This window comes from Micropterus salmoides, unplaced genomic scaffold, assembly GCF_014851395.1.
Source record: "Micropterus salmoides isolate LMB-PRFRI ecotype aquatic unplaced genomic scaffold, ASM1485139v1 Ms_hic_scaffold_4, whole genome shotgun sequence".
NCBI lineage: Eukaryota > Metazoa > Chordata > Actinopteri > Centrarchiformes > Centrarchidae > Micropterus > Micropterus salmoides.
Genome location: NW_024043372.1, coordinates 2693577 through 2718207, shown reverse-complemented (window position 1 = coordinate 2718207; position 24631 = coordinate 2693577). Strand labels below are relative to the sequence as shown.

Genomic DNA, 24631 nt, shown 5'->3' with positions numbered 1-24631 from the left:
CAGGTGGATCAATACAAGCCAGTCGATGCCATAGGGAAGAGGCCACCAAATTATTAATAATCAGAGTACGTCCTCTATATGATAAACTCTTTACAATCCATTTCCATTTCATTAGACGACCTTTAATTTTTCAACTGATCCCTCCCAGTTTTTTGAACAATCGTTTCATCTCCTAAAAACACTCCTCAATAACTTAAACCATCTCTTCTCCAACTTAACCCACTTGGGAGTATTGGTACCCCTCTTTCCCACTTTTCTACTAACACTGCTTCGCTTTTACCCCAATTAATTCTTGCTGAAGATATAGTTTCAAAATCTCTCAATGTTTTTAATAATAAATCCACGTCATTTTGTTTATTAAGTATAATGACAACATCATCAGCATATGCTGACAAACACAAAGTGCTGTTACAGGCTTGTAAAGATAACCCTTCTAAAACTCTTCTCAATTTATTTAAAAGTGGTTCTATTGCCAAAGTGTAAAGTATTCCTGACAGAGAACACCCCTGTCTTACCCCCCGACACACTCTAAGAGGAGCACATAAGCCACCGTTAACTTTCAGTAGACTCTCAATGTCAGTGTACAGAATTTTAATATAACCAATAAAATCAGAACTAAAACCAAATGCTTGCAAAGTTTTCCACAAATAATCGTGTTCTACACGATCAAACGCCTTCTCTTGATCTAAGGAAATCAAACCCATGTTGACTCCCAATATTTTTGAAACATCAAATAAATCTCTTTGAATTGATCTTCCAGGTACACAATAAGACTGACCAGAATGGATTACCTCCTCCAAAACTCTTCCTAGTCTAGTAGCTAAAACTTTTTGAGAGCAATTTATAGTCATAGCACAATAAAGATACAGGTCGCCAGTTTTTTTATGTCTCTTACATCACCTTTTTTTGGCAAAAGAGTAAGGACTGCTCTTCTACAGCTCAGCGGCAGAAGTCCTTCGACTACACTGTCACTGAGAACTGCCAGCAGGTCCCCCCTATCACAGCCCAAAAGGCTTTATAGAACTCAACTGGGATTCCATCTATCCCAGGAGCCTTACCATTCTCCATACTCTGGAGAGCTTTGTGCAGTTCTCCCAGGCTTATAGCTCTCTTGAGTTCTGCATTGGAGTCTTCAGAGACCTTTGGTAGCCCTTCATAAAAACACTGCTCAACTACCCGATCTTCTCTGTGCTCACAACTATAAAGCTTTTCATAAAAACCTTTTGCTCTTTTCCGAATTTCAATAGGGTCTGATTCAAGAGAACTGGTCTCAGAAAATGAAGAATGTATAAAGTGTTTCTGACCGTTCTTTTTTTCTAGACTAAAGAAAAATTTGGACGGTACATCCATCTGGTCTATATCTTTAAAACGTGATCGAACTAGCGCCGCTCGTGCCTTCACTTTTTGAATATCAGACCAAACAGATTTCTTTAAAAAAAAGGGATTCAATATGTGTTTGATTTCCACTTGACTGTGCCGCTTCTTGAAATTTAAGAATTTCATCTTCTAATACTTTTATGGATTTGATTATATCTTTTGTGACATTGTGAGTGTACTGTTGACATAGTTGTTTGGTTTGTATTTTACCAAACTCTTGTAACTCTTGTTTACCAAACTCTTACAACACTTTTGTAAGGACTGAAAATTATCTTTTTCCTTCCTAAAATTTTCCCAAAAAATGTGAATGTTTCTCTAAAATGTGCATCACTTAATAAATTTGTGTTAAAGTGCCAGTAAGCACTTTTCGGCTTGACAAAGTGTAAAGTTACTGTACATATAACAAGACTATGATCTGAAAAACCAACTGGGATTGTGAAACAATTTTTAAAAGTACTAAGATGGTGTTTAATCAATAGAATCTATCCAGTCGTGCTAATGACAACCTGTTATCACGAGCATGCGCCCATGTGTACTTCTTTACATTCCCATTTACACAGCAAAAATCAGCCTTTAAACTCAAAAGAAATAACGATTTGAGACTTATCGTGATAATTATCAATATCAAAAGATATGAAACTTTTTATCATGATAACATTTTGGCCGTATCGTCCAGCCCTAGATTCACCTGATATAAATGAAAACATCTTGGTGTTTGCAGATTTCCGAACAGACCGAGAGCAGAGTCTGCAGGATCCAGCTGTCTGTCTACGAAGAGTGACCAGTCCAATGATAATCCTCCAGACTTCAGTAAAGAACCTCGACCCCCAGACACAAAGTAAGAGACTGACTCATTTATTTTTTTGAGAGAGATGGAGAGAGAGAGAGAGATGGATAGAGAGAGAGGGATGGAGAGAGAGAGAGATGGATAGAGAGAGAGGGATGGATAGAGAGAGAGGGATGGAGAGAGAGAGAGGGATGGAGAGAGAGAGGGATGGAGAGAGGGATGGAGAGAGGGATGGAGAGAGAGAGAGGGATGGAGAGAGAGAGAGGGATGGAGAGAGAGGGATGGAGAGAGAGGGAGGGAGAGAGAGAGAGAGGGATGGAGAGAGAGGGATGGAGAGAGAGGGATGGAGAGAGAGAGAGAGGGATGGAGAGAGAGGGATGGAGAGAGAGAGAGAGGGATGGAGAGAGAGAGAGAGGGATGGAGAGGGAGAGAGAGAGAGAGAGGGATGATAGAGAGAGAGAGAGGGATGATAGAGAGAGAGAGAGGGATGATAGAGAGAGAAGAGGGATGATAATGCAGTATAAAAAGAAACTTTTTTTTTATTGTTATAAATAGTACTTTGAACAAAAGTACAAAAAAACATGTTAAAGTATAAATGGATAAAAGTACAGAAAACATTTTACAAATGTCTGCTTTGTTATAAAGTGTGGAGTACTATTATTAATGAACATTGAATTGAATGGTGTATGTATTGTGGGGGCAAGCAAAACAGAAACCATTAAAAAATACCAAGATACTATTACTACTACTAAAAATAATAATAATCAGTGCTGTAAGTGAAGTTTAAGAATATTTATAAGTAGTGAATTAGAGAGAAATAAGAGGACCATTCGCTAGAACTGTATCAGCCGATAATATCTGCAAAATGATACAGTAAGTTGGTCGGGCTGTAGTACCAGACGCTGATGTGACAAAGTGCCCGTATGTGACACCCTGGGAATGAGAACAGGAAACGAAATTGCTGAACCCTGGGATGAAGAGGTGATATACTGCAGATTAGTAGGAGGAGTCACAGGTGGAACGCCACTGCTGCTGTTTTTTTCTTAATGATGCTGTTTTGACCAACAATAGTACACTGTGTCAGTTAAGTCTGTGTGAGGGTTCAGGGCTTAAGGTTTAGGGGGGGGGGTTGAAATTGGGCCTACAACAGGGAAAACGTGAGGGGGGAAAAGGCAGAATGACGGTAAGGAACCTCGTTTACATCTGTCAATGCCATGTTTTGTTTTTTGGTGATTTTGTGTTTGTATAACATCACTGGTCCAAAGAGTTTTCCCTTCAACTACGTACTTAAGAAAAATATTGTTTTAATGATATTAGATTAAAACCACTTCTCTTTCTTAGAATATTTGGATTGTATGTATGTCTTCATTTGATAGTTGACAGTAGCAGAGGACCGTCAGACCCGCTGATCTGAGGTGGACGCCCCATATTGAATGGCTGCCGGCCTAAATACCATTCAGAGTTTGTTCCTGTCTGAGAAAGTGTTTCTACCAGGGCTGAACGATAAAATCAATTTGCAATATTATCACGACTAGTGCTGTGCAACGATTAAACATTGAAATCGCGATTAATCCCATTATTATACGCAAAACTGAATAATGAATTTTAAAGTACTGTATTGCACACTTTTACTTTAAATGTACTGCTATAGACACAAAAGTGCAATAACGTGCTTTGTAAACACTTTAAACAAATAAGGTGCTTTTTACCAGCAGTATTCCCTTTACACAGTAAGAATAAAATATTTCTTGTAAATCTCAATTTAAACATTAACGTAATCAAATCAAATATGAAACCAAAGCTATTTGCCACTGCCTGTTACTTTTTATCCAGAGTCCAGAGCCACGATCAGAACATCATAACAGGCTCCTTCTGAGCAGCAGAAGGTTTTCAGATATCAGCAGGAACATTTTTCTTTTATCAGGGAGCAGCATAATACAGATAAACATAAATGAAGTGGTCGAGCACAAGGTGTAGGACAAGCGGGCGCGTTCCCGTGAAACTGTTGCAGTTGTGCTCGCCTCACGCACACGCCCGCCCGCTGCCGAAGTTGAATTGTCTTGAACTTTTTGTGCGCGAGGCGGAGCACAGATCATTGGAAGAGAGACTGATCCTCGCTGTTTGTGAGTTTCCAGAATCTATTACTGTTTACTAAATAGGACATCAACAGGAGGGAGTTCACACGGCAGAGCATCCCCTCCAAACTAGATGAAGGCCTATCAGGTAAAGTTATGTAGCCTATAATTTTAACTTCAGTTAAATAAGCTGTAGCACACAGAAGCCGTTGCCATGGTTACTCTCCATAGAGCGCCTGCCGTTTACGCGCAGACCGCTTGTCTCTGTCTGATCACCGGCCCTCCCGCGGTGATCAGACAGAGACAAGATAAGAACGTTCCTCAGACCGACATCTTCTCTAATAACTACTAATCAACATGCAGTGTGTAACTATCCACTTAGATTTGATCGTGTGTCTTGCTTTTAGTTTCCCCCACGCTGCATCCAGCGTAGTCTGCTGAAGCCTCCCTCCACTGCTTGTTTGTGTGGCTGATTTGCAGGCTGATCAACAACCCTAATCATGATATGATACAAGATTTTCTAATTGCAAAGGCTGCCATTACACTGTGGTCACATGACGCACAAGGGTCAAACAGTCTGCAGAGGAAGCATCAACATTGCACGCTACGCTGCACCGTGTCTTGTTGTACCAAACTGAATTCAACCAGAAAAGTAAAGACCTTTTTACTGTTCTGTGACCATCTGAGCTTCTACATAATCTACAAATGTCTTCACAGAGAGAGGAAGAGGAGTCGTGTTTCTGTGGAGGAGCAGCCGTCCTGCTGTGCTTTGTGTCAGGACGTCCTGAAGGATCCAGTCTCTACCAGCTGTGGACACTGGTTCTGCAGACAGTGCATCACCTCATACTGGGACCAGTCTGCTTCATCAGGACACTCCTCCTGTCCCCAGTGTGGAGAAAGATCCAGAAGTAAGACTGAACATCTGTCTGCTGATGTCGTCATGTCTGAAAACACTACGTGTTGTTTTAATACATTTGTTGAGTCATAACAGCGCAGCCATTAAATATCATTACATTTAAAGTCCAACTGAAATTTCACTGCATGTTTTTCCTGCTCCAGCAGACAGATCAGCTCTGTATCACTTGTTCTGTGTTCTACTTTGAGAAGAATCTGAACCAAAAGACATTAATTTGTTTATGATAGCGCCACCTGTCCTTGCAATAACCAATCACAATGCTGTTTGATCGCCGTCTGCATAGATGGAGAACTATTAAACTCAGCGTAAAGCAACAACTTCACTGTTCTGTCACAGACAGACAGCAGCCTGAGACACAACAAGAGCCACAGACTTTAAACGGCAGCCCACATTAGCTTTCCTGCTGACGTCTCCTTCTCTAACTTACAAACACACGTCTCGTCCTGCAGATCGACTTGTTGAACAAGCGTCCAAACAAACATCCACTGATCACTGCTAACATCAGTTTTCAGGCTGCAGCAGATAATTAGTTCATCAGTCTCAGCACATTAAACAGCTTAAAAACTCAACCTGCTAATATCAGCACTGGTCAGTCTAGATGCTGAACGTGGTCTTCTCACTTCACTACCTCCGCTAACAAAACACGGTCTGCCCAGTTTTCAGGTTTTACTACAACTCTACCTGTGATTCCAGGTGGACTTTTCTTTGTTTTGTCTCACACTTGTTTCTCCTCTTTAGTGAGTGGTGGTCTGCAGGAGGTTTTAGATGAACATAAGATCAGTCTGAGGAGGAGATGTGAACGTGTGACTGAAGGAAGTGATGAAACAGGAAGTGGAACCCTCCTCAACAGGATCTACACTGAGCTCTACATCACAGAGGGACAGAGTGAAGAGGTTAATACCCAGCATGAGGTGAGGCAGCTTGAGACCGCTTCCAAGAAGAAGACCCTCCATGACACTGCAATCAGGTGCCAGGACATCTTTAAAGCCTTACCTGGCCAACAGAGAGCCATCAGAGTGGTTCTGACCAACGGCGTCGCTGGCGTTGGAAAAACCTTCTCAGTGCAGAAGTTCACTCTGGACTGGGCAGAGGGCTCGGAAAACCAAGATGTCGGTCTGCTGGTTCTGCTCTCGTTCAGGGAGCTGAACTTGATCAAAGATGAGCGGCACAGTCTCCTCACGCTGCTCCATGTTTTCCATCCAACATTACAGAAGGTCCCAGCAGAGAAGCTCGTCGTCTGGAAACTGTTGTTCATCTTTGACGGCCTGGATGAAAGCAGACTTTCATTGGATTTCCACCACAGTGAGGTTGTGTCTGATGTCACACAGAAGTCATCAGTCAACCTGCTGCTGACAAACCTCATCAAGGGGAATCTGCTTCCCTCGGCTCTCGTCTGGATAACTTCCCGACCTGCGGCGGCCAATCAGATCCCTCCTTCGTGTGTCGGCAGGTTAACAGAAGTACGAGGCTTCACTGACGCCCAGAAGGAGGAGTACTTCAGGAGGAGAGTCAGTGATGAAGAGCTGTCCAGCAGAATCATCTCGCACATCAAGTCCTCCAGGAGCCTCCACATCATGTGTCAGATCCCAGTCTTCTGCTGGATCACTGCTACAGTTCTGGAGCACATGTTGACTACAGAGCAGAGAGGAGAGCTGCCCAAGACCCTGACTGACCTGTACTCACACTTCCTGCTGGTTCAGATAAAGAGGAAGAAGCAGAAGTACGATGAGGGACATGAGACGAGTCCACAGGAGCTGACGGAGGCTGACAGGGAGGTTCTTCTGAAGCTGGGGAGGCTGGCGTTTGAACAGCTGGAGAAAGGAAACATCATGTTCTACCAAGAAGACCTGGAGCAGTGTGGTCTTGATGTCACAGAGGCCTCGGTGTACTCAGGAGTTTGTACAGAGATCTTCAAAAGAGAGAGTGTGATCTTCCAGAAAACAGTCTACTGCTTTGTTCATCTGAGTGTTCAGGAGTTTCTGGCTGCAGTCTACATGTTCCACTGTCACACCAACAGGAACCCAGGGAGACAGAAGGACTTCCTGAGGAAATTCAACAGTTACCTGCCCCTGGATTACATCCTGAGGAAATTCAACAGTTACCTGCCCCTGGATTACATCCTGAGGAAATTCAACAGTTACCTGCCCCTGGATTACATCCTGAGGAAATTCAACAGTTACCTGCCCCTGGATTACATCCTGAGGAAATTCAACAGTTACCTGCCCCTGGATGACTTCCTGAGTAGAGTCATGGACAAATCCCTTGAAAGTAAAAATGGCCACCTGGACCTGTTTGCTCGCTTCCTTCATGGCCTCTCTCTGGAGTCCAATCAGAGACTCTTAGGAGGCCTGCTGGGTCAGACAGACAACAGTCCGGAAATCATCCAGAGAGCCATCAACAACCTGAAGGAGATGAACAGTGATGAGATCTCTCCTGACAGAAGCATCAACATCTTCCACTGTCTGACGGAGATGAACGACCACTCAGTACATCAGGAGATCCAAGAGTTCCTGAAGTCAGAGAACAGATCAGAGAAGAAACTCTCTGAGATCCACTGCTCAGCTCTGGCCTACATGCTGCAGATGTCAGAGGAGGTTCTGGATGAGTTGGACCTGAAGAAGTACAACACATCAGAGGAGGGACGAAAGAGACTGATCCCAGCTGTGAGGAACTGCAGAAAGGCTCGGTAAGTCCTGATGTGATTATCAACATTATAAAGCACCAGAAAGCTGCTGTTCACACCTGGAGCTACTGTAGTAAAGATCCACAGTTTATTGTTCACCTTCTAGTTGTCTTCCTTTTAAGTAATTGGGGCGTATTCCAAATACAGCAAATTAACTTCAGGGCTTAAGAGGATTTACACTAAACATTTTCACAAACATAATTTTATCACAGCACTATGTGTCTGCACTACGTTTTTAAAGTGTGTCTCTTGATTCTTAAGATATATACAGCCACACATACATGCAGTTTTTGCTGCTGTACAGTGTTGTATCATTTACTATATAAACAATATGGAAGAGGCTTTGTTAGTTATTCATTGAATTACAGAGTAGCTGTGGGGTCTTAAGAGTATTAAAATTTTAAATTTCATATTCCAAAAATAAGGCCTTAAAAGTATTAAATTTTGTTTACCAAGGTGTTAAATCTTTTCTTGTCCTTTTGTAGGATTAAATAAATGCCGTAACGTCATAAATAAATATTTTTTGTGTGTGTGACTTTACTATTTACTCCATTTGATGTGACTGATGTTATACGGCAGTACAGGTAACGCACAACAAGCGGAGCAGCGTGCGAGTCAGTCTCACTGTGGCGAGGGCTGATGGAACAGCGGAGCTGGAAGACCCGCATCAGGTTACTGATCAGTGAATGTTACAACAGCAACGGAGAGACAGTTGTGTGTGAGACGAGGACGGTGTCTGTGTGTCGGAGTTGCGCCACGTTATGTGAATGGAAACATCCAACATGCTAACGCACATTAAACTTACATCATCGTAGATGCGCCGATCACCTGGATGAGGAAAAAACAAACAAACAAACTGGAGCCCAATTCCTTGTCCCCGCTGCTTTCAAGCCAATACTATATTTCAGAACAGAATGAATAATCACTGAAGCAATTGGCATTTTATATAACATTAAATTACCTTATCTAGCAAAGGTGTAACTAATTATCAATCAATCAATCAATCAAACTTTATTTCTAAAGCACATTTAAAACAACCAGGTTGACCAAAGTGCTGTAGATTGACGTGAAACAATAAATAGACAAAATACAACACCAGACAGGGTTGGCACCGTGGTGCAGTGGTTAGCACTGTCCCCTGCGTGGGTTCTCTCTGGCTGCTCCGGCTTCCTCCCACCATCCAAAGACATGCGGACTAGATTGATTGGTTGACCCGTCTTGTGCCCGATGTCAGCTGGGATTGGCTCCAGCCCCCCTGCGACCCTGTACGCAGGATAAGCGGTTAACGATGGATGGATGGATGGACAACACCAGACAAATACAACATACTGTTCTTATGCCAGGTTAAAAGCCAAGGAATAAAAATGTGTTTTAAGTCGCGATTTAAAAACCGGAAGGCTTGGTGCCAGTCAGACATGGAGAGGCAATTCATTCCACAGTCTCGGGGCTGCAACTGAGAAAGCTTGATTCCCCCTGCTCTTGAGCCGTGTTTTAGGGACAACAAGAAGAGACTGGTTTGCAGACTTAATGACCTTGAAGGAACATGTGGCTTCAACAGATAATAATAATAATCTTTATTTGTTGAGCACTTTTCAAAAAACAAGTTACAAAGTGCTTTAACAAGTGTAAAGACAATAATACCCAAGAGACAATAATACAAAAAACAATACAAGATAAAAGCAAGAAAACATAAGATAAATATAAAATAAGTAAAATAGAATAAAATAAAAGGGATAAAATAAAGTTAAATAAGATCGGGAAAGGCTCTCCTATAAAAGTATGTTTTAAGAAGGGACTTCTTAAAGAAGGGAAGAGTTCACTGACTCAGCCGACCTGATTTCCTCGGGCAGGCTGTTCCAGAGCCTCGGGGCCCTGACAGCAAACGCTCTGTCCCCTTTAGTTTTCAGTCGAGACTCTGGAACAGACAGCAGACCTCTGAGTTTTTAGTGCGAGAAATATTATATTCATTTCATAGGTGTCATTTACACTGAAAGCTGGGGACATGTCTTCATCACTTTTTTAAAAAGCATTTATTAAATCTGTTCTGAAAAATGGCTTGCAAACAGAACAGATGAAAATGCTTTGAGAAAGGTTTGTTTGCACAATAATTAAACATGCAGTGCAATGTAAATATAGAAGAAACAAATGTGTATTGTCCAAAAAAAATGCTAAAAAACAAACTGCTGATTACTGCATTATATTCTGTTTGAATTGTCACCTGAATTTTATGTTTCACTATATAAATAAAGAGAATTCTACCATAAATTGGTGCAGAAAATGTCTCCAGAATGCAGGAAGTGTTTAAAATGTTCAACTTTTCAACACAAAGTGACGTCCTTGATTCATTTTATGTTAACAGAGTACAAAAACACCCCAGAAAGCTGTAGTGTATGAAATATTAATGTATTATAATAAAATGTTTTATTAAATTCAGGTAACTTTGTAAATAATAATTTTCTGGGGCTTAAAATTCATACAGATTTCCATTATATGGCAGTAAAGTTGGCATTAAATTTCATCCTAGGTGGTCTTAAAAAGGTCTTAAAAAGTCTTAAATTTAACTTGGAGAATCCTGGGGGTATAACCCTGAATGAACGTTTATTACTGAAAGCAGATCTGACCAGCTGCCTGTGCTGTTTGTCATTTTAACTGGCGTTAAAGTGCCGGTCTGTTCTGCTACACTGTGTGCACTGATCTTTGCTAACGTGACCAGAGAAAGAAAGAACAGCTTCATTACAGACAGAGAGTCACACAGCAAACTTTTAGTCAAGCTCTTGTTACTATCATATCATGAGGACATGGAAATATTTTGCTGAAGCTTTTTGTAAAATAAATACAGACTGTTGTTAAGCATAAGCTAACATAAAATATAAGTCATTGCTCAGATTTGGAGAGTGAGTTAGCGAGAAAGCTGGAAGAGAGCCACCTCTGTTACTGATTTATATCTGTGCCCTGAAAGCTCGAAGAGGAAAATGTAAGTAATATGGTGGGAAATTATTACAGTAGGAAATAACTGTGTGTGACGTGTGCACTGCACTTATTTGTGCAGCTGACTTCATCTGGTATTAACAAAGAACATAATTTATGTAGACATAGTGTAGCCTATGCGCCGGGACAAACTGAACAATGTTTTAAACAAAGAAAGAAAAAAACAACTTAATTCTACCTTCTTGTAAATTCAGAATGAAATGTAACACATTAAGAATTTGTAATAGACAGCTTTTCACAAAGTCCAAAAAGGACACACTCCAGCCTACAGAGACCTTCTGCCGGATCAAGGCTGAATTTTTTAAATGTGTCTAAATCAAAATGTGTAGCCATAAAAATATGACGTATTAAGTTTACACAACATTAATTTGGCAGATATTTACATGTATTTTGTTGTTATACATGTTCACAGGCTTTCTGGCTGTCGACTCTCAGAGACTCATTATGAAGTTGTGGCCTCAGCTCTGAAGTCCAACCCTTCCCATCTGAGAGAGCTGGACCTGATTCAGCAGGATTCAGGAGTGGAGCTCCTGTGTGCTGGACTGGGGAGTCCAAACTGTAGACTGGAGACTCTGAGGTCGGTTCACTGACTCTGTTTGGTCTTGTACATCTTACAGCTACCAAATTTAAATCCATAACTGAAGTTTCAAATTTTGTTTGGTTCATAAAACAGTTGGTTTCACTTTAACTTAAAGTTTAGTTTATAATAAAAATGGACTAACACTGTGGGAACCCCTGCTTCCTTTCAGAACATGATAGATAGGTACTGTATTACATTTAGGATTAGGAGAACATAATCTCACTTTGCTCCAGAGATGACAGTGGTGATTAATTATTTATTTGATATTGAATGTTTTGGAATTTGATTAAAAAATAAGAGGAAACAGAAGACTGAATGTAACCAAAGTATTTTTTAATCGAAAATATCTGATCTAATAATCATTACAGAATTATCTGAGATTAGCAGCATGTTATTAATCTGTGTTGACATGAGTAGGTGTATGAATGATGAATGTTTTGGTGACCTGGATGATGTCTGTAGAAGGCTGACATTATGATGATCCACAAAAACACAATGACAAAGTCCCTCTACTCATTTTAGAGTTATTAATTAACTAATTAATATTAAATGAAAAAAAATCTGCATGAATTTTTCTTTATTCAGATTGTGGAGCTTGTCAGAGATCAGCTGTGCTTCTCTGGCCTCAGCTCTGAAGTCCAACCCCTCCCATCTGAGAGAGCTGGACCTGAGTAACAACGAGCTGCAGGATTCAGGAGTGAAGCTTATGTCTGATTTTCTTGGGAGTCCACACTGTAAACTGGAGACTCTGAGGTCAGACACCATTTTTTCTTCTGTCTTGAGATTAATATGATGTGGCAGGCCGCCCCAATAAAAATGAATGTGTGGGAAACACTGAGTTTTATAGAAGACATGTTTAACCATTAATGCACTATGAATCTGTTCAATATACGTTTGCAACCTCATAAAATGGGATAAATTTCATTGTCAGCCAAATGAGGCCATATAAAACGTAGTGGGAGTTATCATGTGCAGTGCGTGATAGGACCATCGACTGTATGATAACAGCTGATACTCGCACATTAGTTACTGTCATGGGTAAGTAATACTGCCAGTACAGGGTACTAAACTTTACATTGTAGTGATGTTAACACAGCATTTCGTTGGCGAACACTCAGAATCCGCCGTTCAGTTTCCGGATGCCACACCCCCATTCTCTGTTTGATATAGAACGTTAACCAAAAACGGCAGTTAAAACGGGCTGGAGGGGGGCTTTAAACCACCTGAGCACCAACGCCACCGTTACCGGGGGTCAGCACGCGCAAAATGCAAATGGGAAATTCATGTCTGAAACTAGTATTGCATCACCCTATCCATGTTACACACCTCTGTGAAGCTAGGAGTCTCAGCTAGAAGCTCAAACCATTTTTATCCACACCAAACACCCATCAAACACCAAGCATCTAAATAAGTACATAAATCTCTCTGTGATCACTGTACATGGCTGCAGTTATAAGCATCCAGGCATGTCTAATCACAACATACCATCATGTCCAACCTCTCAAACCAAAGCTAATCTCCCCCTGAGATCAGCTATAAAGCTCACATCACTCAAATCACCAACATTACAGATTAATTAGCTGGATAAAAATAACAACAAACGAGCCGATATACATATACAATCACAACCGCTGACTTACTTTTGCTGCTTTTGCCTTTTCCAGTCCAAAAATCAGCTGATTTGTTACAAAAAATATCTCGGCCGCCATCTTGATTATTGCACAATACCTGGGAGCTGTGTGCCTGCCTTCTCTCACCCTTTTCTACAGAGAGGAGGTGTCTCGCTTTGGTACACCTGGTCTTTTTCACGGTCTGGTTGCTGACTCGTAGCAGCTACATGCAGGGTATCAAATGAAAGCCCCCCCCAATCACTGTGGGATGTTGCTTTCTCATGCTACACGCCTGTAAAACATGGGAGTGCTTTTGGTCATAGGAATGTTGATCAATATTCACTATTTTTATCAATATTTCAATGTTTTGGAAGTTTTGTTATTTGGAACGTGGTTGTATGGACAGAAATAGTGTTTTAAAGATAACTCCCAATAAAAGTCAACATTTAAACAGCAAATAATGCCAAAATATGGACATTAGCCTGGTATTGTCTTAAAATATTGTATGATAACTGTTGTATTTTAGTTGCATTCCAGGTGTATTAGATTATAATACAACTGAATATCTTCTATCTTATGATGGTGTATTGCATTAAAATATAGCTTTTTTTTACCAGGTGAGGATGAAAATATCATATTTTTATTTACTACATCTCCATTTAGTCTGTAATGGTAAAATAAATATGTTAATTTACAATGATTTATATTCCTTAGTTTCTGACCTTTCAAGGGAGACCAGAATTATGCATCTAGATCAAATGGTTAAGGAGTTATTCTTGATTCATTTGGGGTATGTTATTTTAGGCGTTTTTTGTCCTGGAAAACAGTGGCCTTTTCCAACTGGTTTTAAACACTAAATGATTTCAAGCAGAAAAACTTGCTTCTAAAGTTACATCATTTATTCTTTATTCAGATTGAGGGACTGCAGTTTGTCAGAGATCAGCTGTGCTTCTCTGGCCTCAGCTCTGAAGTCCAACCCCTCCCATCTGAGAGAGCTGGACCTGACTGGAAACGAGCTGCAGGATTCAGGAGTGAAGCTGCTGTCTGGTTTTCTGGAGAGTCCACACTGCAGACTGGAGACTCTGAGGTCAGACACCATTTTTTCCTCTGTACTGAGATTTATATGATGTGAAAGTTGTGGTAAACTGCAGACGTGAGGCTGATATTATACTGATCCACACTGAGTATCTTAATGCTAAAGTCTATTTTCTTCTTCAGCGGTTTAGTCCATTGACTGTGGCAGAGCAATGTTGAGCTCCACATTTAAAACCTTAATATAACAAGAAACTCCTACACTGGATAATTCACTCTGAAGCTCTGAAACAGTTTTTCACCTTAAAATGTCCTTTATGTTTGTTTTAATGAGACTAAAGCCAGACTGAGTGAGATATTCAAACCAAACACACCATGCTTCTTAAATGGCATCACCATCACATGAAATGAAAATGTTACAGATTTCATGTGAATCACTTGTTGACTTTTCCCCAAAGTTCATCTTGACATATTTGGCATCTTTGGGATCTTGAGTGGAATCTTAAATCAGTTTCTGTGGGTTTTTATTTGTGTTTGGCTGCATAACATGAGTGTATAGATGGAGCCACTGGTGGAGCTGCAGAGTTGAAAGGTGAAGTCACTACATCTTTATTGAAGTAGCAGCACATTCTCATTAATATTAATGAGAGCTCTTTTTACCTTTTTGTGTTTTACAGTTTGAACCTGCATCCTGTTGGGTTCAGGTGTTTGGAGTTTCTGTTTTCTAAACTTCTACATTCTAAAGCTGCTTCATCTCTGAACAGATTATTAAACACTGAATGATTTCAAACATAAAAACTTGCTTCTATAGTTAAATCATTTATTCTTTATTCAGATTGGGGGACTGCAGTTTGTCAGAGATCAGCTGTGCTTCTCTGGCCTCAGCTCTGAAGTCCAACCCCTCCCATCTGAGAGAGCTGGAGCTGACTGGAAACAAGCTGCAGGATTCAGGAGTGAAGCTGTCTGGTTTTCTGGAGAGTCCACACTGCAGACTGGAGACTCTGAGGTCAGACACCATTTTTTCTGCTGTACTGAGATTTATATGATGTGAAAGTTGTGGTAAACTGCAGACGTGAGGCTGATATTATACTGATCCACACTGAGTATCTTAATGCTAAAGTCTATTTTCTTCTTCAGCGGTTTAGTCCATTGACTGTGGCAGAGCAATGTTGAGCTCCACATTTAAAACTTTTAATATAACAAGAAAATCCTACACTGGATAATTCACTCTGAAGCTCTGAAACAGTTTTTCACCTTAAAATGTCCTTTATGTTGTTTTAATGAGACTAAAGCCAGACTGAGTGAGATATTCAAACCAAACACACCATGCTTCTTAAATGGCATCACCATCACATGAAATGAAAATGTTACAGATTTCATGTGAATCACTTGTTGACTTTTCCCCAAAGTTCATCTTGACATATTTGGCATCTTTGGGATCTTGAGTGGAATCTTAAATCAGTTTCTGTGGGTTTTTATTTGTGTTTGGCTGCATAACATGAGTGTATAGATGGAGCCACTGGTGGAGCTGCAGAGTTGAAAGGTGAAGTCACTACATCTTTATTGAAGTAGCAGCACGTTCTTATTAATATTAATGAGAGCTCTTTTTACCTTTTTGTGTTTTACAGTTTGAACCTGCATCCTGTTGGGTTCAGGTGTTTGGAGTTTCTGTTTTCTAAACTTCTACATTCTAAAGCTTCTTCATCTCTGAACAGATTATTAAACACTGAATGATTTCAAGCAGAAAAACTTGCTTCTAAAGTTACATCATTTATTCTTTATTCAGATTGAGGGGCTGCAGTTTGTCAGAGATCAGCTGTGCTTCTCTGGCCTCAGCTCTGAAGTCCAACCCCTCCCATCTGAGAGAGCTGGAGCTGAGTGGAAACGAGCTGCAGGATTCAGGAGTGAAGCTGCTGTGTGGTTTTCTGGAGAGTCCACACTGCAGACTGGAGACTCTGAGGTCAGACACCATTTTTTCTGCTGTGCTGAGATTTATATGATGTGAAAGTTGTGGTAAACTGCAGACGTGAGGCTGATATTATACTGATCCACACTGAGTATCTTAATGTTGTGGTTTAATCCATTGACTGTGGCAAAGAAAAATTAATCTTCACATTTAAAACATTAGGAGGTCATATTTTTTGTGCATGTAATAGATTTGCAAGTGAAAAAGCCCAGAGGGAGAAAAAACACTGCTTCTGAACTGCCTGAAAACAGCTAGATTGTAGCCCAGCCTTTACTTCCATAACCTATGTGTGTCACAATGTAACACACGTCATAACACCTAAATATGAAATTAAAATAATGTTAGAGACCCTCCAGGCAGTCAGTGGACATAAAGTTGTACTGTGATGTAGAGACAGTGAATAGTTAAAAAGTTACGTATGAAAGATAAATATGTTACAGATTAATAACTTACCTCTCTGAAATGTTTTTCTCCAGTCTCGTTTGCGAAGCTGGTTCTAGTTGTTCTGCCTGTGTTTCGGGATCAGACTTCTGCTCGAACATGTACAGCTGAACCGAAGATAAGGTTTCCACCTATAGCAGCTTTGTTTTAGATAATATTACCTATCTTGTCACGACCCCCCCTAATCTGCTTCAGATTGGCTAGTAGTCCATACCTAGGTACTGCGCTTGTTCAACTCCCAACAAAGATCAAATAGAAGTGAGATGCTTCACTCGGTAATTAAAATGGAGATTTCAACACACAGTGTATGACAAAAATATGGTGTTTTTTTGAAAATTTAACCATGTAAACCTGTTCTGGTACAACCCCTAAATAAAATTATTAACCTGAAATTGAGCATAATATGACCTATTTAATATACAGTATCTTTCACTAACAAAGACCACGCCACTAGACATATGGATTTAGAACATTTTATTGCATGAGGAAGAAGAGTGAGGTGTCGAGGGATGTGGGGATGAGAGTTGAGGGTAGGGAGATAAAGAGATGAGATGAATGAGGGAATGAAAAGATGAGGGACGAAGGGTTAACGGGAGGGATCAGGTGGCAGGTAGGCAGGAGGGATTGAGAGGAGTTGAGACTCCGGGCAGGTGAGCTGTCTCTTTATGTGCTCTGGAAAGTTGTCAGCCGGTGGCAGTAAGACAGAAGGGAATCAGGGGAGTTGAGACTCTGACTGGGGGAACCATTTCTTCATGTGCTCTGCTTCGGAAAGAGCCCCAAGAAGAAACTTCAAATGGAAAGACATTTCTGAGTTCGGATAGTTGGGTAAGTTACACTGGAAATGACCACTCCGCGAACTGAGTTTCTTATGGGGCAAACGTGACTGGCTAGTCTTGGGTTGTACAGTGTTTGTAGAGCTTAGGTGCGAGTCTAGTCAAAAAAGGTGAACAGGTCGAAGTAGGCTGGATCGTTGGTCTAGTTGCGTTTGGGTAGTATATTAGAGTGTTCGGAGAATGGATGGAAATGTCAAACATGGTTGCATTTTGAGATGGATAGGCTAATAGTTGAGGGTAGAAGCGGTGCCTTCCAGGCAGCACAGAAACCGAAGGAATCAAGTGGGAACATGGATTTGAAAAATTTGTTGGCGTACGTAAACAGTCTGTTCGAAGAGTTCTGAATCAGAGGAGGGTGGGAGGCCGGTGCCAATATCTGAATTTCTGAAACAAGGAATGAGAAAGAGAGGAGGATTTGTAACCTTTTATATGGGAGGCTTGGATAATGAACTGGTGCTCTGCCTAAACAAGGGTGAGCCACAGCGTGAAATGTGTCATGACTAGACAATGTGTCCTTTTAATGAGGTCTACAACGATGCTATTGTTGGATTAGATTGCGGTGATGTTCTGAATCATTCGTGCCCCCCAAAAATGGCTTCTATGATGGCTGGGTAAGTTTTACCGATGCCGTTTGGTTTGTTTGTGAAGCATGAGGGAAGAGAGTGGAGTAATAATGGCTCTTAACAATTGGACAATATGTAGGAAATGGGTGGCTGTGGGTGGAGATGTGGAGAAAAAGGATCCATTTTGAAGATAAAAAAGTCGCATAAGGCTCGTGCAGACTACACGACTTTCAATGTCGGCTGATCGCTGTGCTGTTTAGACTACACGACTTGCAGCGGGAGTGTTAAAGTCGTTAATGGTGTTAACTATGTGACTGATCAGTGACGGGGTCACACACTACACCAGCTGACAACGACTCCGTACCAGATGACTGGCCTCCAAACCACGTTTGTCGAGAAAACACACGTTAAAAGTGACACGGGAAATGACATGAAGCTACATAAGAAACAGGAGTTGTTTATTATTATAATGGGAGGGGGGGGAGAATAGACAGGATGCCAGCGTAGGTGTGGCCTGTGCGGCTGTGATAGCTGTTATTTTGATGGGAGGAGCTGATGAGGCCCAAGGAGATGGGATAGGAAAGGTAGGAACCGAGAAGAAAGAAGGATACCATAAGAAGGGATGGAGGAATGCAAGTGCTCGGTTGTAGGTGAGGCTTGAGATATAGAGAAAGGATGAGAAAGAGATTAAGGTGGTTCAGGTTCTGATACGACCTGGTCCTCTGGGAGGGCTGAAGTGCTGGGGAAGCTTGGTGAGGGAGGGTTATGTTTGTAGGGAGTCTTTAAAACTGGAAACTTTGGGATCTTGAGTGGAATCTTAAATCAGTGTGTGAGGGTTTTTCTTTGTGTTTGGCTGCACAACATGAGTTTGTATAGATGGAGCCACTGATGGAGCTGCAGAGTTTCAGGGGGCTTTAACACCTATAGGGAAGCAACTAACGACTATTTTGATTATTGAAACTAATAATCAAGTATTCGGATTATGAATTGCAAAATTACACAATGCCTCTCATTTAGCTATCAGCTTTGAAATTAAACTAGAGGTTGGTTTAGGCATGTGCTAATTATCAGTCAAGACAATCCGTGAATACTGCTTTCAAAAATAACGTTTTAATAAACGTTTCTGCTGCAGCAACAGAAGTCCTTTCATGGACCAAACAGGTAAGAAATAACTGTGTGCGCAGCGCTGTGCGAGCACTGATCTGCTGTCTAGTGATGGAGCAGCTTACATGCCGGTACTGCAACACACTGAGACAAACTGACACTATATTTATACAAAGAAAGGAATAACTTAATGTGTCACATCTGCTGAATTAAAAAGAGAGGACAAATAATAATGAGTTTATAGTAGACAGCGTTTCACAAAGTTTATATGAATTCCCCTAACTCAACAACTCACAAAACTTTTTCAAGATTTTTCAAGGGAGTCTGGGGTGGATTGGCTGCCACCTCACGTATAGACCGAAACTGTTTTCTTTTCTCCTTATTTTTTTATTTTTATTTTTTTTGTTTTTTAGAAAGTATGAATTTGTCCTGTGTTGTCATGAGCACTTGGCAGCATGTTGTCCACCTGTAACGTTAAACATTATCATGAACGATGCATTGCTTATGATTGTAAAATTAGGGCACATCTGCAATGTGAACGGGGCCGTTGTGTATCATATTTGCTATGTTAACTGGCATTAACAATTAATTGACCAAGGGAATATATATAGAAAACATTATACCTCAGTTTGTAAAGTAACATGGATTTAATGTTAAGCTACTTTGCTAAATAGCTTACCGAGACAAGTCTTCATCATCTAGAGAGCTGACGTTACTAGCCTCCTCTTACGTGCTCCCAGGCCAGGAGAGATGCTAATGCAGCAGTTCACAACCTTTTTGGCCGAGTGAAGAGTAAAATGCTCCGGCACTCTGGAGTGTTAGTTTGTTACTGTTGCTGATGTTGTGTTGTTTTTGTAACTTGCTGTTCACATTACTCCATTAAGCTGATGGTGTCGTTACGGCCCGATGACGTCACGAACGAACCGATTATTAAATTTGTTGCCAACAATATTTTACAAGCACCAGAACACAGGGTGCAGATGTTGGTTTCGCTTGTTTGATAGGCTGCATCATTAACAAGCCGATCAACTGCTCACCTGCTGGATCACGGGTTGAAAAATATGGAAAAAAGATGAGTTCTGTGTCTTTTAGGCGACTTTATAAAACGTACTGCTGATGGAGAATGTGGTGAGTGTGAGTCTGGGGAGAAGAGAACTCCAAAAAAAGTGTGAAGCAATTTTAAAATTTATTGTAATAACATCTGAGGTGATTAAAACCTGTTTCCACATGGAGGTACAATGTGAAAAATTTAGAGTTCTTTTTTTGCAGAGGGTGTGGGGTGTTACAATCACAATGCCTTTTTTTTTTTTTTTTTTTAGATTGTGGGGCTGCAGTTTGTCAGAGATCAGCTGTGCTTCTCTGGCCTCAGCTCTGAAGTCCAACCCCTCCCATCTGAGAGAGCTGGAGCTGAGTGGAAACAACCTTCAGGATTCACAAGTGAAGCTGCTGCGTGATCTTGTGAAAAATCCACACTATCGACTGGAGACCCTGAGGTCAGTAGAGGGTTGGAGTCAGTCCATGCTGTATTCAGCAGTATTGTACTAAACACAGTTAGTATCAAAGCAGAGATCCAGTATTTCCTGTAAACCTCCAACCTTCTCAGCGGCTGCTTTCCTCAGTGAAGCTGTGAGAGGAGAATGATGACAGGCTTCAGGATTGGACAGAAAGACAGAGAGAGAGAGAGAACAGGCAGTGATCATGTGTGATCAATTAGGACATTTTCACATAGGGGTGTACTCACTTTTGTTGCCAGTGGTGTAGACATTAATGGCTGTGTAATGTGTTATTTTGAAGGAAAAGCAAATTGACACCGTTATACAAGCTGTACACTCACCACTTTACATTGTAGTAAAGTGTCATTTCTACAGTGTTGTCCCATGAAAAGATATAATCAAATATTTACAAAGATGTGAGGAGTGGACTCACTTTTGTGTGATACTGTATATCTGTCCATGTGTCTTTATTTTAGTCCAAATGTTTGTAATTTTTCAAACATTGTAATATTTCAAAAGTAGATGAAATATTCAAATGTGACTGAGACACTGTTTTTTAACAGCTTTGAGCCCAAACAGTAGTAAATCCATTACAGTGAGCAGTGAATATCTCTGTGTAAGTTTATTTATAATGTCAAATCACAACAGATGTTATTGCAATTTTCATATAGAGCAGATCTAAACCATCCTCTCTGTAATATTATTTACAGAGACCCAAAAATACCTAGTATACAAGTACCAAGTTTTACATTTACTAATTACATTTACTGACGCCTTTATCCAAAGCGACTAACATTTGAGGAACAACATACAAGGATCAATAAAGTATCAAAATAGCAAGAGATCTACAAGTGACAATACCACTTGTAGATCTCTTGCTGTATTGATACTATTAAGAGCGGCAATAAATACTAGTAAGAGTTAATAGCACGTACGGCATCAATGGGGCAAATACCTAGAGAAATCATGGTGTCACAGATGAGAACAGGGACTGAGATCGCTTTGTGTGTAGGGGTGACAGAGCCAGACACCATTCATTGGAGGAGTGCAGTGGCCCAGAAGGAATGTAAACTTGTATTATGGAGTTTAGGTAGATGGTGCAGACCCAGTAGTCACTCTGTATGCAGCATTAGTGACTTAAATTTGATAGAAAAAGTTTTGTTTTGAGACTTTTTAACACAATAATCCAATACATTAACATGAGAGCTGAAAGGAAGCTGGCTACGCTACACAGCCGCTCCACTTCTGGTCTGAACAGGACTGAAGTCCCTGCTGGTCTTTATACTGGATGTGCTGCATCACTGACTGACTGAAGGGAGTCTCTGTAAACTCTGATTTATGACTTCTGCTGTCTCTCTTCTTCTCTCAACAGTCTGTGGCCTCTGTCAGAGAGTGAGGGATCAGAAAATTTGTGTATGGAAAAACAACCAGCTGCGTCCTGATGATCCAGAGAGGTTGAAGCAGCAGCATCAGCTTGTGTGTGGAGAGGCTCTGACTGGGCCATGTTACTGGGAGGTAGAGTGGAGAGGAGAGCTTCATCCAGCAGTGACTGACAGAGGAATCCCAACAGTGCTGCAGTCTGAACTGCTCTGAGATCAGCTCCACTGTCACACACAAAGTCAAGTCCACCATCATCCCTGTGTGTTCCTCTGGATGTGACAGATTATCATCAGTGGATCTGGACTGCTCTGCTGCTGCTCTGTCCTTTTTCCTGTCTGAGCTTTACAGATTTTATGTTAATTCACAATAAGAAGCAATTTATGTCACATCTGTAGCTCAGACGAGTCTTAGAATAAACAGTGGTGACATGTGGAAAGATTTAGGGATAGTGTTGTGTATTATTTACTATCTTATTGTTTTAAGTTACAGGATGATGTTACTATATATTCTATTCTAAACCACTTCTGTTTAAACCACTCTATTGGCCACTCTTTCTTTGGTGTGTTTTAAGGTTTAAGCCGTTCTCTCTGTGTGGTGATTTTCTTCTCTGTACAGTGACAATGATTCTCCTTGTGAGCTTCTTATGGAAAGATTTAGAGATGGGCAGAATGAGGAAGGCTGGAAGTGCTGTAGAGAGATTTAAGGTCAGCCAAAGCGAATGTCTCAAAAAGAGAAAGATTAAACTGAATTATGCCATAATGCAATGCTTTTGTAAAGGATCGCAGAGGATTGTCCAGCAACATTGGAATATTTTGAAATCTGATCCCAATCCTAAATCAGTCTTTAAAAAGCCAAACATTCATGATCTCAAAGTCAGAGCTGACCTTCCACCAGAAAGACTAGACAGTTGGTTGCAATTCGGAACCTCACCGCTAGATACCAATAAATCCTACACACTTAAACTCTAACTCTTTTTTGAAAAAGACATACACCACCTCAAGCGAGCGTAAACTTTTTTTTGCAAAATTAAGGACGATTTTTTTAATTTTGCCGTTTTCGTCAACATTTTCTAATGTGATACTTCCTAATGTGCGTTAAAATCAGTTTATGGAAACCCAGCTAGCATACGTTCCAACGATCTGTGCGTTTGAACTCACTCATACACAACCCATCCACACTGAGATACAAGAGAGGCGTTCTAAAATTTGTATAGTGTAGAATCTAAGGGCTTAAATTCAGAGTTTGATCTTAAACCTTTTTCTTGTAAGTGGTCGTAGTTGGAATCAACTAAGTATCATTTTCCAAGAATGTTTGACAGACCCTATATTTTTCTTTAACACATATCGTTCTGTCAATTTGAACTGTCTCTCCCAAAACTCTGTATCTGTTGATGAAACCTTCCCTTCAGTTTCTTTTTGTTAGTGCAGTGTTTCAATATAAATTCTGGCCACTTGTGAGGCTGAACTGTTACTAAAAAAACTTTTTTGGTCGAGTAATATCACTGTTTTCTGTTTTGTTTATGTATTTTTCTGTATAGTAGTTTTTCTATGTTTTTTTTCTGGCTGATTTATGAAATATATTTGACTCAACTTCTAGTTTGTTGGATTTAATATGTGTAATCTATTAAATCTATTGTAATCTGTATAATATTGACAATGAGATAATGTAGATTTTTGGGCGAGTAACATCAATGTTACAGTAGGACAGACTGAATATTAAGTATTATAGTATTATAAAACAGAATAGAACGATATATACTACTACGATAGATGTTAAGATGTTTTTATTGGAAAAATAACTCGTCCTAATTTATTTCTTAAGATGACCTGTCTGATTTTTCTCAGAAGTGTTGTTTTGTGTTTTTACATAAAAGTTTAACAAAAAAAGGAAGCTGTCAGATAAATGTAAAGTTAAATATGTAATATTAGCCTCTGAGATGTAGTAGGACCTGCTCACCTCCAAGACTGAGGTGAGCATGAAAGATTGTGGCCGACCCTCCCACCTCAGACACCAACCGTTTCAGAGGCTGCGGTCCATCAGGACCAGAACCTCAGGCCACAAGAACTGTTTCTTTCATATTCAGCTGGTCTCATAAACAAGACCTGCAACCCTATTAAATATTTAGCACTCTCTGAACAATCTGCCATATTGCACATATTCTTTATATCTATTCTCTTATATTCTCTTATATTTTTGTATTATTATTTAGTTTATTGTAATGCATCAAGTCATATAACAAAATAACAATACATTAAAGTTTATTGGTAAACTGACACGTTGTCCTACTTTATTTCTTTAGATGACTTGTCTGATTTTTCTTTGAGCCACTTAAAGAGCTCCTAGTTAATTTAACTGGTCACACTAAACCATCAGCTGAGCCCACAAATGGGCTCAAACCGTCACTGCAAGTGTTGAATTGTGTTTTTTTACATAACATTTTATATATGTTAAAGCACTATTGAGTCAAGTCAGATCTATGCACCATTGAGTCTTACATTTTTATGCTTTGGACTGCAACTAATGGTCACTGCTGCTGTAGTATCTGTTCTTGAAGTGAACCTGAAATGTCAGCTGTGATTTATCGACCGTGATATTAATCAAATTGATTTTATTTAGCGCCTCTGCCCATCAGAGCAACTCTGGGTTTAGTGTCTTGCACAAGGACACACAGACAGGGGGTTGAACCCCCGACTTTGGGATGAATGGACGACCCACTCTACCTCCTGAGCCACAGCCACCCGTCGAGTCTAGTGTCCAATCTGCCATACCAGACTGTTCTAGATGAAGTGAAGATACTTGGAAA

General features: G+C 40.4%; 1 protein-coding gene across 1 annotated transcript; it reads left to right on the top strand.

Moving 5' to 3' along the window:
* Positions 1-5008: 5008 nt before the first annotated feature.
* LOC119886781 (NACHT, LRR and PYD domains-containing protein 12-like) lies at positions 5009-23423 on the top strand (the record flags this gene model as incomplete). The annotated part of the gene is made up of 10 exons (XM_038697728.1): positions 5009-5163; positions 5898-7841; positions 11239-11403; positions 11992-12159; positions 13930-14103; positions 14884-15054; positions 15835-16008; positions 20275-20448; positions 21543-21545; positions 21821-23423. Coding segments are annotated over 10 exons (3198 nt in total), but the record flags the coding sequence as incomplete, so codon positions are not given.
* Positions 23424-24631: the final 1208 nt, after the last annotated feature.